Source organism: Harpia harpyja, chromosome 7 (assembly GCF_026419915.1).
Source record: "Harpia harpyja isolate bHarHar1 chromosome 7, bHarHar1 primary haplotype, whole genome shotgun sequence".
NCBI lineage: Eukaryota > Metazoa > Chordata > Aves > Accipitriformes > Accipitridae > Harpia > Harpia harpyja.
The window spans coordinates 7,927,318-7,941,849 of NC_068946.1; the positions used below are offsets into that span (position 1 = coordinate 7,927,318).

Below are 14,532 nucleotides of genomic sequence, written 5' to 3' on the forward strand. Positions count from 1 at the left end.
TCCGCAGGGGGAATACATTGATTTTTTTTTGCATTAGTCTTATGCTTAAGCAGGATAACACTCTCCCTACAGCCTTTCTCTGCTGGGGAAGGCGTATGATATAGAAAAGGGTGTATATTAAGCAGAAATTGCAAAACTTAAGCTGTTTGTGGTTTAAGTACAGCTTTGGTATATGAAGAGAGGCTGGGCTTTAAAAAAAAAACATAGAAATATCAAGAGCATCATGTTTAGTCTTGGCTGGTCTTGCCAGCGATGTTGGGTCTGACACCTTTTGTGTCTTTCTCCACTGTGGGGAAGCGGCAGGGGCTGGAGGAGGTGGGAGAGGAATAAAGGAGATGCTTTAATTTGGGGAAGGAGGTGGAAGGCAGGGCAGCCAGGGATACCCACTGATTAATGGGCTGTCAGGCTCGAATCATTTAGATGTAGAGATCTTTACCATAATAATGATAACCCCAGTAATTACTGTTATTAATAATAATCCCGCTTAGCTCTTGTTCTTTCCCAAGCGTTGTGGCAACAGGACCTCGGTAACCCTCAGCGCATGTCCCTGGGGTAAGTGCTGTCCTCATCCCGAGATGGGGAAATTGGGATGGGAAGGGACTCGGGATGCTCCTGCAAGGGCTGCAGTCCTCTGGGACTCAAATGGAAATTACAGCCCTGGGTAGCAATGAAAGCCAAAACCAATGCCCCAGGGTAGCACGTGTGCCTGGCTGATAAAATCTCATTTTCAGCCCCTAATAGGTGTTTGTGATGATATGTTGCGTTGGTGTCTCTGGTTATCTGTTGTGTTGGCATTGGTGCTTGCCACATCGTCCAGACGGCTGAGCAGCTGCATGTCGGGACACCCCACGAGCCATTCTTCGGGCATTTAATCCCTGCAGCTTCTCCCAGGCCGTTTTTTTTTAATCTTATTTAATGAATAAATATGAGTGCTTTCTAAACCCAGCACCATCCTTTAATTATTCCTAATATTTGATGACAACAAACTAATTCCCAAATGATGACATCAGACATTAAAGGCACATCTCCCGAGTGCCAGGTCATTAATATTTCTCTTCCCTCGGTCCGTATTTTGCCTGCTGTAAGCAGTTTTGATATAACGAGCTCAGTGACTGCATCAACTGGCGCAGTGGAAAGGTATTTACCAGCCATAGGCCACCGGGCTGCATTATGGGCTGGGTATCATTGAAAACTGGGCGTCTAGCTGTCAAGGTGCTCCACCCGAGGACCTCTCCCTCAGAAACACCCCAGGACATTGGGAAATCCAAAAGGGGAGCCTCTCTGACAGCTTCGGCTCATTGACTCACTCCGCTGACACCGAGTTTTCTTGTGGTCGCCATGAGCATCCCTCCGCGTTCAGGATGGGAGGCGGTGGGCTGGAGTGGTCCAGTACTCCCATCACCAGCTCCGACCAGGAAGTTTTTCTTCATCCTGTGTCATGCAACACATGTCAGGCTAAAAACCCCACAATACAAGCAATGAAAATACTCAGCTAATGGCTTCTGGAAGAGAGATTTAGATAGGGAGCTAAAAATCTATCCCGATAATCGTCTTCTGTGCTCTGGGCTTTGAATGCTGCTCAACCCATCGCTGAGCGCAGCACGGGTTACAAAGTGTGGGGGAACACTGGGAAAGAAATCCTATCATATCTTTTCCCAAAAGACAAAAATTGTTTGCAAGTTATTTCGCATTTAAATTAATCAGGCCAGGGTCTACCTGCTACCTGCAGAATGAAAAACTTAGCAACAACAGGATTGAAACTGCACACTTGGGCATGCACAAATTAATGATGCAGCATCCTGCAATTATCCCCGACGAGCTGCCAAAGCAATCACTGTGTCCTAAAACACACCTGTGGCAGCCTGTATGGGCTTATTGATGCATATTTGCTGCTATACTCAATACAGATGCAAATATTTGGTTACTAAGGAAGCAATGAATATTGCCACAGTCTCCAGGGAAATGCTACGGCATGTCTCAACCACTCCAAGTTAGTGGATGCTTCGCACTCGCTCTCAGCATCTTTATCTCTTGCTGCATCCCTGTCTCCTGAGTTCACTGACCTTTTTGGGTTGAACCTGGTGCAGAAGCTTTTGTTTCCAAAATATTTGCATGATCTCCATAGAGAAGCTCATCCCCAGCCCCGGAGAGAGGGGATCGGGATGTGCTGAAGGCAGCCAGCCTAGGTCCATCCTTTGCAGCCCCAATTCACTGCTGATGGGCTGAGGACAAAAGGAGCTCTTTGGCTGTGCATGAACAGACCCTCAGCACCCTTCTTTGTGGCTGAACTCTGTTTTGCTGTGCTGATGCACAAAAAAAACCCCAAATGTGGCAAAAAAAAGCAATTGGAGCAAAGGAATAGACCTGCAATGGGGGAAGGTGCTGGATTTAAGCAGCAGCTCCTATTTCACATGAGCTGATAGAACTGGTAGAATATATATAGGGGGAAAAACCATAGTTTTAGGAGAAAAAACCTCCTTTAAAGGCAGTAAGGAACCTGCAGGGAGGAAAAACTGCTGGGTTTGTAACCAATGATGTAACTCATTCCTCCCCCATTATCGATAGCAGCCAACCTGCCAAATATTTTCTGTTTCCGCAGCGGGACGCGATGACCGATGCAATTCTGACGTGATCCAAGGGCTTCCCTTATATGGCTGGAAACGATAACCCCGGTGTCTAACCCATCCCTTTCTCCACCGAGTGACACCTCAGAGATGTGCAAAGAGCTGCAGTCTTTGTGTCTTTGTGCAATGACCAGGTGCGTTCAGCAGGGTTTGAGTCACCAGAGTAGTCACCGGGGCAGCCGGCGCGTTCTTGCCCGTTTTCCCACGTGCCTGTTGCAGGGCACGGGCAGGCAGGGATGGTTTCTGCTCCGATTTCTCAAGAAACAGCCCCGATGCCTGTGCAACCATGGGAGTGTGTGGGGAAAAGGGGCCGGCTGGAGTCGGAAACACTTTGCCGGCCAAAAATGCAGCCAGGATGTGGCGGGGTTCATTGCAGCAACTCATCAGCTGCTAATGCCATCACCCTGCTGATGGTCATGCACCATCACACAGGTCTGGGTTAAAAACCAACCATTTTGGGGAAGGCACTGTTAAAAATTCTGCTTATTACAGTAGCCTGATTTGCACAAATAGCCTTATTCAGGCAGCAAACTGCAGTGCAAGAGCAAGAGCCCCAGGTGAGCGATACTAATCCCAGTCTAACCACTGAAGCTTGTTGGCTGTTAAATGGCAGCCTCAGAAAGAAGCTACCTCTTGTTACGGCAGAGTCTGGGGTGAATAAATCACCCTTTTCCACCTCTGAGGTCAGCGAAGAGCAGGCTCAGGCGGTTGCTGCAGTCCAGGGGAATAAGGGGAGGGATGCGGAGGTTGCCGGGGGCTTTGGTGGAGATGCTGCTTCACCACAATGCTGGAAAGTTGGAGCCGAGGAGGGGTCCCCTCTTCCCGCTGAGATTACTGAGTTGGGCATTTTCAGGGGCTGGGCAGGGGCATTTTATGGATGTTAAACCAAAGGAGTTTTGCTTATTTGTTTTAGAGGGGGATTTATTCAAACACACAAACCATAACTCAGCAGCGATGCACATCAGCCCGGGGGAGCATCACCTACTCACTGTAACTCAGCACAGTACGTATGCGCTGGTGAGGCTGCTGAGTTTGGTTTGGTTTGGTTTGGCTGAAAAACAGTTACTTTGAAGGAAGACAGACAGAAGGAAACAAGAACTTTCCACAAGTGTCAGACTAACAAAGCCTCAATGTATATAACCAAACCCAGGAAAATTAATATTAAAAATCCTGAGAGCAGTCCTGAAACAGTTGCCGAGGTTTGCGAGTGAAGGATGCTAACAAAGCAAAGGTAAAAACTGGTGTAAAAATGAAATCCAAGGGCCCAGGTTCCTCAGCCCCCACTCCAGCCTGCATTTGGGTGAAGCAACTGAGAGCAAAAATTAATGCAGTGCATTATTATTAGCATTGCTAGGGGTAGTCACCGTTATTTAATTGCCACATAGTTTCTGCATTCAGAAATAGCACCATTTCCCATCCCTTTTCCTCCCTGTCCAAATAGGAAAGGGCTAATCAGAGCTTCATTATTTATATCTGTAATTGGCAGGCAGCGGAGAGCTTTCCATGGCAGGAATCGGAGGAATCCCTATAGGAATGTCCCATGCGCCGGACCGCGGCAGCTCGGCACGCCGTCGGTGGCAGTGGGTCAGCTCCGTGGTTGGAAGAGGGATTCCCATTTCTCCAAGCCTAAGCCTAATTAATTGTTGCGATCAATTCAGGCTGATTCACTTTCAGGGGCTGGGATGAAACCGTAGCCCAGCGGTGGAGCGGGATGCTGGTGGTGACCGTATGCATCCCGGGAATGAGCCAAAGCCCATTAGGAAAAAGACTCATTGATTTAACGACCTTTGGATGGGGCCCTGGCGAATGCATCCTCACTGCCATGGCAATGGGTGCTGCCTAACAAGCAATCATGATATGCATTGTCTCACTGGGCAGGTACAAAAGCATTAATTAACTGGCCGGTTTATCATTCGCTCTGATGTTTTCCTGCTTCCTTAAGGGAAAAAAAATTATTTCTTGTTCAACAGGATTTTCCCAGCTGTTGACCACACAGTTTTACTGGGTTCTGAAATCACCTGGCTCTTTCCAGCATCACCGCTTGCCAGCGAGGATGCCGTGTGCCTAAAAAATGGGAAATTACCCAGATCTGGGAGAAACCTGCTCTTGGTTGGCTTCTGTCCCTAATAATCGCCTTATTATTGGCAGTTTTAGTCTATCCTTGCGCTTTGCAAGTATCGCTGTGAATCTGCAGGAGGGTACGTGCCATGGAAACGTTTCCCAGTGAGCTGCTCTTTTGTTCTTTAAATACAGCTCTGTTTGATGCATCGATGGTACCCTACATCAGCAGTTACAGCCGTGCCCTAATGACCAAAGTATTAAAGGTGTTTTCCCATAACCTCAGCAATGAACACAGGTTACAGTCTACATAAACTGAGGCTAAAGTGTTTTTGTGCTCAGTGAAAGATAATCTTTTCAGGTGTTTCTTTGAGTCATCCTTTCAAGAAAGTGCCTCCACCCAGTACCTTTTTTTTTTTTCCAGGAGGTGCTGGGAAAACATGAGTTTGTAACACATTAACAGAGTCCTTTGAAGAGCCTTCGGTTAGGGTGCTGAGCACAGCTCACAGGTGCTGATTGAGTTTCAGCAAGTGGATGCTGCTGCCCGTGTAGTTTAATATCAATATTGCCTGGCAAAGCACCATATTTTTATTTCAAAAACTATTTGAGCGAATAGTGTTACTACAGCTTTACACCAGTGTTACTGAGAGTTTTCTGTGTACTTTGCTTGCTTACGAAGCACCATTCCGATCCGTGGCAGTGCAATGGAGTAATCGCATAATTCAATTAAACAATATCCTTTGATTACCGAGTGGCTCAGAGGTCCAGGAGCAGCAGTTGGGAAATGCTTATTTAATAACTTGTTATAATATCAACATTATTTAGCACTTAGGCAGGACTCTGCATTCGGATAACAAAATTCACCCCTTATAATTTAATCTTACCAATTAGGTGATTTCCCCCACAGCAGTGATACAAAGGCAGAGGGAGCCTTTCTCAGGGCAGAGCGACGCTTCCTCATTTATTGTACGTTAGCCAATTAATCTGGGAGCACACTGAGGGATCAGGAGCGATGTCGGACCCGGTCGCCCCCCAAAAATCACGGCCCCCCCGCCCCCCTCGGTGAAGCCTCGCTGGGGACACGTGGAGGTGCGCGGCACGGGGGGCGTGGCTTGTGGGGAAGGGGCGGAGACTGGGCGTGGTTATGGGGAACGGTGGAGGGTGTGGGGAGGGGGCGTGGCCTGGCGGGGGGCGTGGCCTAGCGGCAGCGCTGCCCGCAGCCCTTGGCGCCGGGGGAGCGGCGAGGCGGAGCCGGGCCCGCCCCGCGCCGGCGGCCGCTCAGTGCCCGGGCAGCGGCGGCGGCGGCAGCCGCAGGATCGAGAGGCGGAGGAGGCGGCGGTCCCGGTCCCCGTCCTCCCTTCTCTCCTCAGCGCCCGCCCCGGCGGCCGTTAGCGGCCCGCGCGCTCCCCAACGGTCACTCCGCCTCAGCCGCGGCGACCGTTAAACCGCCGCTTCCGGCCGCAGCCCCCCCCCGCCCCCCACCCCCTCCCCATCACCTCACCTCATCTCAGGGGCTGAGGCGGCCGCCGGGCGATGAACTCGCTGCTCTTCGGGGAGATGGCCCGCGCCTTCTCCCCCGGCGCGGCGGCCGCCTCCTGCCCGTTGGGGCCCGGCGGTGGCGGCGGCCCCGGCAGCCCAGCGGCAGCAGCGGCGGCGGCGGCGGCAGCGGCGGCGGGGGGCCCGCCGGTAACGGCGGCGCTTCGTAACGACCTGGGCTCCAACATCCACCTGCTGAAGGGGCTGAACGTGCGGTTCCGCTGCTTCCTGGCCAAGGTCCACGAGCTGGAGCGGCGGAACCGGCTGCTGGAGAAGCAGCTGGCGGCCCAGCAGAACGAACGCGACCGCCGCCTGCGTTACAAGACCTTCTCCCGCGACCAGGCCGTGCAGACCGACTCCGGTACCTCCCCGTTGCTGCCGCCGCCGGGCCCCGGCCACGGGCTGGCCTGCGGTCCCCTCTCCTCGCCTCCCCATTACAGCCGTTTGCCCGGCACCATCTGGAGCTACACCCAGGTGCGGCGTACCGGAGGCGGCGGGTTGGAGACGGTGCAGGGACCCGGTGTCTCCTGGATCCATCCGGACGGCGTCGGGGTGCAGATCGACACCATCACCCCCGAGATCCGAGCCCTTTACAACGTGCTGGCCAAAGTCAAGCGAGAGCGGGATGAGTACAAGAGAAAGTGAGCGGCTGGGGGGGGGGCATGAGCTTGCGGGCGGGGAGCGGGGGGGGGAGGGATGCGGGCCGCCTGCTCCTGCAGTGCGGGGAAACGGGCGAGTCCCTCCTTGGGGCGGAGGAGGCATTTGGGGAATGTGGGGAGACCCTTGGGGACATGAGGACAGGCCTCCCCCCACCCCAAGGCTCCCTCCCTGGGGAGGATGCTCCTGTGGGTTTGAGGAGGCTCTTCCTCAGGGGGCTTTGCACCTCAGCTTGGCGTCCAGAAAATTGTAGGGTCCTTCCCTGGGAGGCTGGAGAGCCTTGATCTTAAAAGAAGCATTGTCTGTTTGACTTAAAAATTAAAAAAAAAATCCTTTTTGGAGAAGGGAAATAATCTGTTATTAATATTGCATTGCATAGTTACTCCTAAATTTAGCTTGCCTTCATTTTCTGGACTAATCACTCCAGTAGTCGATTTTGTGTGCCAGCTCTCCGAAATTAGCTCAGTGCTGCAATATTTGGGTTGCAAATACTGCAGGGGAAGGTTTGCACTCCAAGATGTTTCTCTGAATTAGTCAAAACAAAAGCCCTAACGACAGCCTTTGTAAACCCTGGTAATCTGCAGGTTTCTCTTAGCCTGTTGGGAAGCCCTGGGTTTTTAAACGGTGTTTAAACGGGAGAACCCCGGTGATGGATAGCGTTCCCCTTGGTTTGCTGTATTCGCCTGCTAAACGTAGCTGTGGCAGAGATGGAGGCCAGAGGAGAAAAAAAAAGAAAAGGTAGTTGGGATTCTGCAGGGAGATTCCTGCATTGTCTGACGAGCTGCCTGTCCTTTGGGGCTGGCGTGGGCACTCCCGTTTTGGAGTTTTGTCATCTTTAGGCTTAAAATGCATTTCCTCCTTTCCCAGCCTTGTATTTTTTTCTGCAGAACAAATTTAATCCTTTTTTTTTCCTTTCTTTTGGAGGCAGCTGGCATTTCTCGGCTCTGTGGCCTGTGAAGCGTAGCTGAATTTCTTCTGTCCAGGGTAACAGGACTGCAGTGTGCTCTTTGCATACCTCTAGTCATCAGCTTTTGTAACAGACCTCTTGTGAATTAACTCGGTTTAGAGAGATTTTATAGGCAGGCATATCTGTTCAAGTAGTAATTTCTGGCCTATTCGTTAACTAAAGTACTGTCTACTTTCAGTGCATCTTCTTAAAGCTTGTGTGCCTTGATTGCTCTGTACTCTATGGCTGCAGCGCGTACTGAATCTGGATGGAAAAAGAAGTTAGCCTCTTTTTCGGTCTAGAATAGTAGATGCCATCATGGCACGGGGTTGTTTTTGTTTTTGAGGCTGGTACCAAGGAGATGCGAGTAGTGGTGCTTCAGAGGAAGTTGCGCTTGACGGTGGCTTGGTTAAGGAAGATATGTGTTGGGTGTGGGTTATGTGACCAAAAGTTGCGGGTACTTCTTCTTTTCGATGGATATATGATTTATTTTTTCTTCTTAGGGGAGACGAGACTCGTGGGCCGTTTAATTTCAGTCTTTCTACTGATACATAGTTGATTCTGTCTGTTCTGCTTTCACTCGCTTGTGTACAGCAAATTGTCACCCCAGAGTCTGTGTATTCAGGTGTGACTGCTTGCACACTCATGGGGATTGCATAAACCAAATAAATTCACTGGAGCGAAGGGGACCTCTTTGTAGGCAATCGCAAATCTTATTCTCGCCACCCTTCCTGCTCTTGAAACAGGTTTTTCTCCTGATGCTTGAAAATAAAATTTGATTAATACATATCAACATGTATCACACTGGTATTATATCTGCAGTGTGTCTTTTATGGTATGTTCATTACTATGTAATTGGAATGATTATTCCACTCTTCTGTGACCTTCAGTCATCAGATGGACATCACACGTTAAGTTCTTTTGGGGTAGATTGGCTTTTTCATTTGTGGCCTTGAGCACACTTTTGCATGCTTACGGAGTAATACTGTGCTGTTGGAAATTTAATTCTTGCAGTCAAAGTAGATTAGTCAATTCGATTTCATTATCATGAGCTAATGGGGTGTTGCAGTGTTTGTCAGCAATCCTGTAAAGATTGGTACCAATGTTTTCTTGTTTGTTTTTGCAGGGAAGGGATTCTCTGTCATGGCATGTTTGTGTGTACGTACGTGTATATAAATACACGCTTTGGGTTTACCTTATCTCGCTGTGAACCCTTTGATGATTGGGTTTTGTTTAGGGAAATGAGCTCCAAGGGGAAAATAAGCCTTGTGCCCATCTCCTGACGGTGCTGTTGGGGCCTGCAGAAAGTTAGGTGCGTGCCCAAGTTTCTAAAGCAGACTTGTGATCTTGCAAAGATGCGCGCATGTTTGTAAACAGACCGATGAGCACCCCTTTCCCCTAGCAGGCAGGTGGTCCTTTGAAATGGCACTGCTCCAGGTTGCAGGTATCTTTGTGTTGGAAACAGCGTGTTTGCAAGATGTACCACAATGTTTTTTATACACTGTTGTTGTTTCACACCAAGAAAATAACCATTTTGCTGAACTCAAGAACCAGCAGAACACAGCAACCTTTTTGAAGCCATCGGGCCTTGTAACCTGACCGGTTAAGCCACCAACTCGATATGCAAGAATGCTTAAGCAGATAGCGATACGTTACATTTATCTTCTAAAAGAACAGAGGCTTTTTTTCCTTGCCAGGATGACCACTTGATTAAGGAGGTCACAGCTAGCAAATGTTTCTTCTTTGAAATATTTGGCTACCAGGAAGACAGGAGGTAGATGATTACATTGCGAAGTCGGTGAGTACTGCTCGAGTGAATACTTAGTTTCAAAGACATACAGCTCAGATGTGATGTGTCTGTTGTTGAAGACACAAACTCATGGATGTCATGCTTGTGAATTGAAAAATGCAGTGGTGGAATTCAGAGGTGAAATAATCCCTTTTGTTTTCTTTCTTCTAAAGGTAGCTTTACTGTGACTCTTAATAGTGGATGATCATCTAAGATGCTCTTTCCAATGAAATCTGCCTGTGCAATTTTTGGGATTACCAATGGCTTCATTTTAGGAAAATATGTTCAACTCCTTTGTTCCGTTCCCCAAAATCATTTTTTCTTGGACATCCTAACACAAGAAACTGGAGTTCTGAGGTCTAGAAAGTATTAGAGTGCGTAGTCAGTAGAGCACCTAGATCATATTTTACCCAGGCTTTTGTTTGTATCTGAAGTACAAATGAGAAAATGTTCCCCCCTAAGGAGCCCAGCAGATATTTCAGACCAAAATTGCTGCTTTTTTTTTCCCCAGATGATGTTATTTTACACAAATGGTATATAAATTTGAATCTTTTTCTACTCTAACATGTTGTCTTAATCTTTTTTAGTAATGATCATGATTTTACATGGTGGATTATGACTTCAGCTGTGGGAGTTAGCGATTGGAGGAGATTTATAGGAAAAATGAACTTAAAGTTCAGTTTCTTTTTTTTTTTTTTTTCCAAACTGTGCTAGCATTTAGAAGAGCTTTTGGCTCAAATCTTTTGTAACTTTTTATCTGTTACTACCCTTTTAACAAGAAAAGGTAAAATCGTCCAATTTGCAGTCAAACTAGCTCAATGAAAAAATACTTTCAGGGTCAGTTATCTGAAAAAGGAGGTAAGTGCCGGATTTTGTAAGCTGAAACACACAGGTGAAGTGTGTTTTTTTTCTAGACAAAAAAAAAAAAATAATCAACCATACTGCTTCACCTCCTTTGAGGTGAGATTAAACAGTTGTGGGTTTTTAAATGAGCAGTGTTTGAATCTTGGATCTATCTATCCCTCTGTCTGTGGGTAACCAGCTTCGCAGGGAGGGGGATAAGCAGGTTTAATTGCAGGCCTGTGACTGTGCCGCTGCCCTGCAAGGGACTTTGTGTTACTGTGATCTGTTTAGGTTATTTAGAAGAAAAATCCGCTTTCTGAAGAGCGGTTGGGGATGTGAACCAACATGGTCCATCGTTATGTAACTGGCTGTCCCTGGTTATGTGCGTGCTTTGGGGTCCTTCGTTTAGGCTTCAGGCAGCTGAGCTGAATGGGGCCTCAGCATCTCGAACGAAAGATGATGCCCCGTGTTTCTGTTGGTAAGCGTGCACCCAGGTATTTAAATCTACTTGGTTATGGGAAGGGGAGAACAAATGTGCACTTCCCCCCCCCCGCCCCTTAGTCAAGTTACATTGCCAGTCGAGGCTGGAGCGCTGACGGTTTGTCTTCTGGCTAAGGCAGAATGTCAAAATGTATGCATATGGAATATGTCAGGCAGTGATGCTGAGGACAGCGCAGAGACCTGGCGAGAGGCGGCTCCTTCGGGCAAGGTGTCTCACCTTTCAGATTCCAGACTTGCACAGAGATCTCCCTTGAAGATCTAAGCGCATCGCTGTGTTATGACAGTTAAAATACTGCTGTGTGTGGCCAGCGAGAGACTGCTGACTTGGTGAAAACCTTCTGCTGTCATTCCCTGTTCTCCCTTCTTTTTTTTTCTTTTAGCTGCAAGAAGGCTGCTGATCTGTCTGTGGAGAGCTTTAGTCTGAACACTTGAATAGATTTGTATATTATGGTTTCAAAATTGTTCTTAATTGGTGCAGATATTGAGTCTGCCAGATGTTAGTCGTCTTTTCCAGCAGAGACTTAACTGTTACTAAGAGTTGAACTGGAAATAATTGTTTTACCTCAGGATGGTATTTCATTTGGAAGATTAATAAAGTCCACTTGAAAAAGAGATTATCTTAAATTTGCTACAGCTGGAAAGGACAAAGATTATCATTGTCAAAGGCAATGCGCGTCAAAACTAACTGGATCTCGTTTTTTTAAAGAAGGGAACTTAATAAAAATGTGCTTAAGATAAGCCCTGGAGGAATGTCTGAAAACTTTTAAAGCTAAAATATCAGTGGTAACAAGATGCAAATGTTACGCATAGACCCAATAAAAAACAAATAATTTTTTTGTCCTTATAGAAGAATGTTACCAGCATGCTAGACTTCTGTCCATGTTTCAATTGGTTACAGAACTGGTAATAATGCAGTCTCTGTGTAAAGCCATATATATATATATATATATATATATATATATATATTTAATTCTGGTATTTCTGCTTTTCTTTTTATGTTTTAAAGTGGTAGTTATGTTTCAATGTGGCTTTTCACTGAAATCTAGTGTTCCTTACTGCTTCCAAAGCAGCCATGCAGCCTGGTATTGGAGACTTTTGAATACCCCTTAGAAGATGTGAAGTTTGATGTTAAATGCTCACTCTGGTGAAACCTGAGACTCAGTCTTCAAAAGACTTTTTTTACTTGCACTGAGAGGACGTGAGTTTTCTTTGTGAAGAACAGTTAAAATTGTCTCATATGAAATAACTTGGCCATATAACAAAAATATGCATCCCTTGTAATTGTTGGTTGGAAAGCTGTACTGCTTGGAGCTGTGCACTGTAAGAATAATGTTTGTTTAGGTGTCAGACATTTTTTTCCTTAAATGATGCCATCTTTGCTTCTAAAATGCTGCTGCAAAGACATGCATTTACGATATCCATGAATATCTGGAGCACGCTAACAAATCTCAGATTTAATTATTTTTTTCCATGGTATAGCTAGGAACTGGGACTTCTGGGTTGTAGTAGCGTAGGAGAAGTTTTGGAAGGAGAGGAGGATGTTTCCCTTTGATCCTGCTTTCTAACAGTGCTCCACAGTGGAACTGGGGCTGTATTTTGTTAACTATTGAAGTAGATAAATCTGTGTGTGTGTGCCTTACTTGAACTGGCTTGTAGTGGGAGCAACCAGGGAGGGCTAAGATATGACTGATTTGAACTAGCTGTCTTAGCTGTGCAAGTCAGCTATTTATTCTGAACTTTATCTTTGGCTATTAACTCTGAATTCTAATTAAAATAATGAATTTGTAGATGAACTAGATTGGATGTGGTGGAGAGAAAAATCACCACCTCGTGTTGTGGTTAGAGTTTCATAGAAACTTGGGCCAGGATCTGTGCTGTATTCTTCAAAGAATAGCTTCCTCTGTTGCAAGAGAACCACAGGACTTTCTGTGTATATTTTGAATTTACCTTTTGAGTCCTCCCGTGACTCATGGTGGGAAGCTTCAGCCTTTCTGAAGGCAAAAAACCAGACTTTCAGAGCACAGCTTAAGCGTAGAGTAGGTCTGGGAGCAAAACCTCCCAAATACCTCTGATCTTAAACCCAAATAATCTCTGAAGACCCTTGCAACTTAGGGCTGAGGTGAAAACAAACACAGAAACAAGTTACTTCTACCTCTTTGTCATCTGTAATCATAGGCTTTCGTTGCAGTAATGCAGTTTGAGTACTGGGCTTGTAGCTAAAGAAAGCACTGAACCCAGGTACAGCTCAACAGCTGCTTTTTTGTGGTTAAAGTTTTGTGGTGATGCTCTGCCAGGTCTTATGTTGGCTTCCTGCGTATTCTTTTCTGTGACTAAATTTTTTTTTTTTTTTTAGTTTGCTAGAAATATTCACGGGATGTTGTTCTTTACGGTTTAAGTCTCCATCTTAATGTTTAGGACAAGCCTTTTTGTTTGTACAAGAAAGGATGAGATTTCTTCCAGTTTGGTCTTTTAAAACAAGAAGTTTAAAAACTTAACAGTACGTATCTCTGCGCGGTTTAGTCTAACTGAAGTTATTCTGCAGCCTTGTGACCTCTCCGAACTAAAACTTATCTTGCTCCCAGAACCCTGAACTGATAAGTAATAAACAGTAATGAAAGGTAATAAATGGGACAACACTGATTTTGCTTAGTAAACAAGGCACAGGGAAATCGTGTAGTGCGTGGCTATGCTTTTAAACCAGTTTTCAAACTCTGTTCTGCTCTACCCCACCATATGCCTGGCTTCTATAGGGTATTTTCTGTGTTTTACTGTCTCCAGTTTTGTTTTGTAGGAGTGGTCTCTGGCTGCTTTCATGTGCTGGTATTTTCCTGGTCACGTTTTTCTTGAGTTTCTATGCATGTACCTCCCACCCTTGCATCTGAAGTGAAGGAACTTGCCTCCATTTTATTGTACTTTTAGAATAGGGGGCAAAACTAAGATCATTTTAGTATGGCGATAGCTTGGACACACTGGTAGATTATTGAATTTCAAATATATTGTTAAAATGCCTTGGTTTGGGGTTAGAGGTGAATGACCATAGTTAGTGACCTAGAGATGCCCGTGCCTGCTGATTAAGGAGGAGTTGTTTAGGAGGGTGGGATTTGGTTTTGATGCCAAAGAAGTAAGTAATGTATATGGTGTTTTATAATCCTTGTCTGTCACCTAGGCTAGGACCAGTTCTTAGCAGATCTTTCTGCTTCAAAGTAGGCTTAAAAAAAGCAAGGTGATAGAACAGTGCCTGCTAGAGTGTTACCTGGATTGTACAGGTTGTGCTAGAAGTTTGTGAAAATGTCAGAAAGATTCAGTGACTTTTTCTAGTACTGTTGCAGAAAGTGGCAACTGGGAGGCATATACTTTAACCATGACAGGATTAACAAGGTGCTTAATCTAATTTTTAAAAGGCTTTTGAAACTATTAGCATTTGTTTAAAAAACTTAAAATGTGTGGGAATCTTTCTGTTCTGTTTCATTTGCTGTGAGCAGTGTTGATCCATGTACAAAAATGACATCAACTCTGCCTCTGGATCTACTTCAATAACAAGAGCATCAAGAGAGCTCGGGGAGAATGGTGCTCTGTGC

At 46.2% G+C, this 14,532-nt stretch overlaps 1 protein-coding gene across 2 annotated transcripts in view; it reads left to right on the forward strand.

Moving 5' to 3' along the window:
• The first annotated feature begins 5,877 nt into the window (after nt 1–5,877).
• Nucleotides 5,878–14,532, forward strand: part of IFFO2 (intermediate filament family orphan 2) — a 43,836-nt gene continuing 35,181 nt past the window's right edge. The window contains exon 1 of one of the 2 annotated variants that reach the window (XM_052792101.1): nt 5,878–6,859. In XM_052792101.1, the coding sequence (XP_052648061.1) occupies nt 6,216–6,859 (644 nt within the window). In that variant the 5' untranslated portion in view covers nt 5,878–6,215. The remainder of the gene's footprint in view (nt 6,860–14,532) is intronic. The other variant, XM_052792100.1, reaches the window with a different exon arrangement.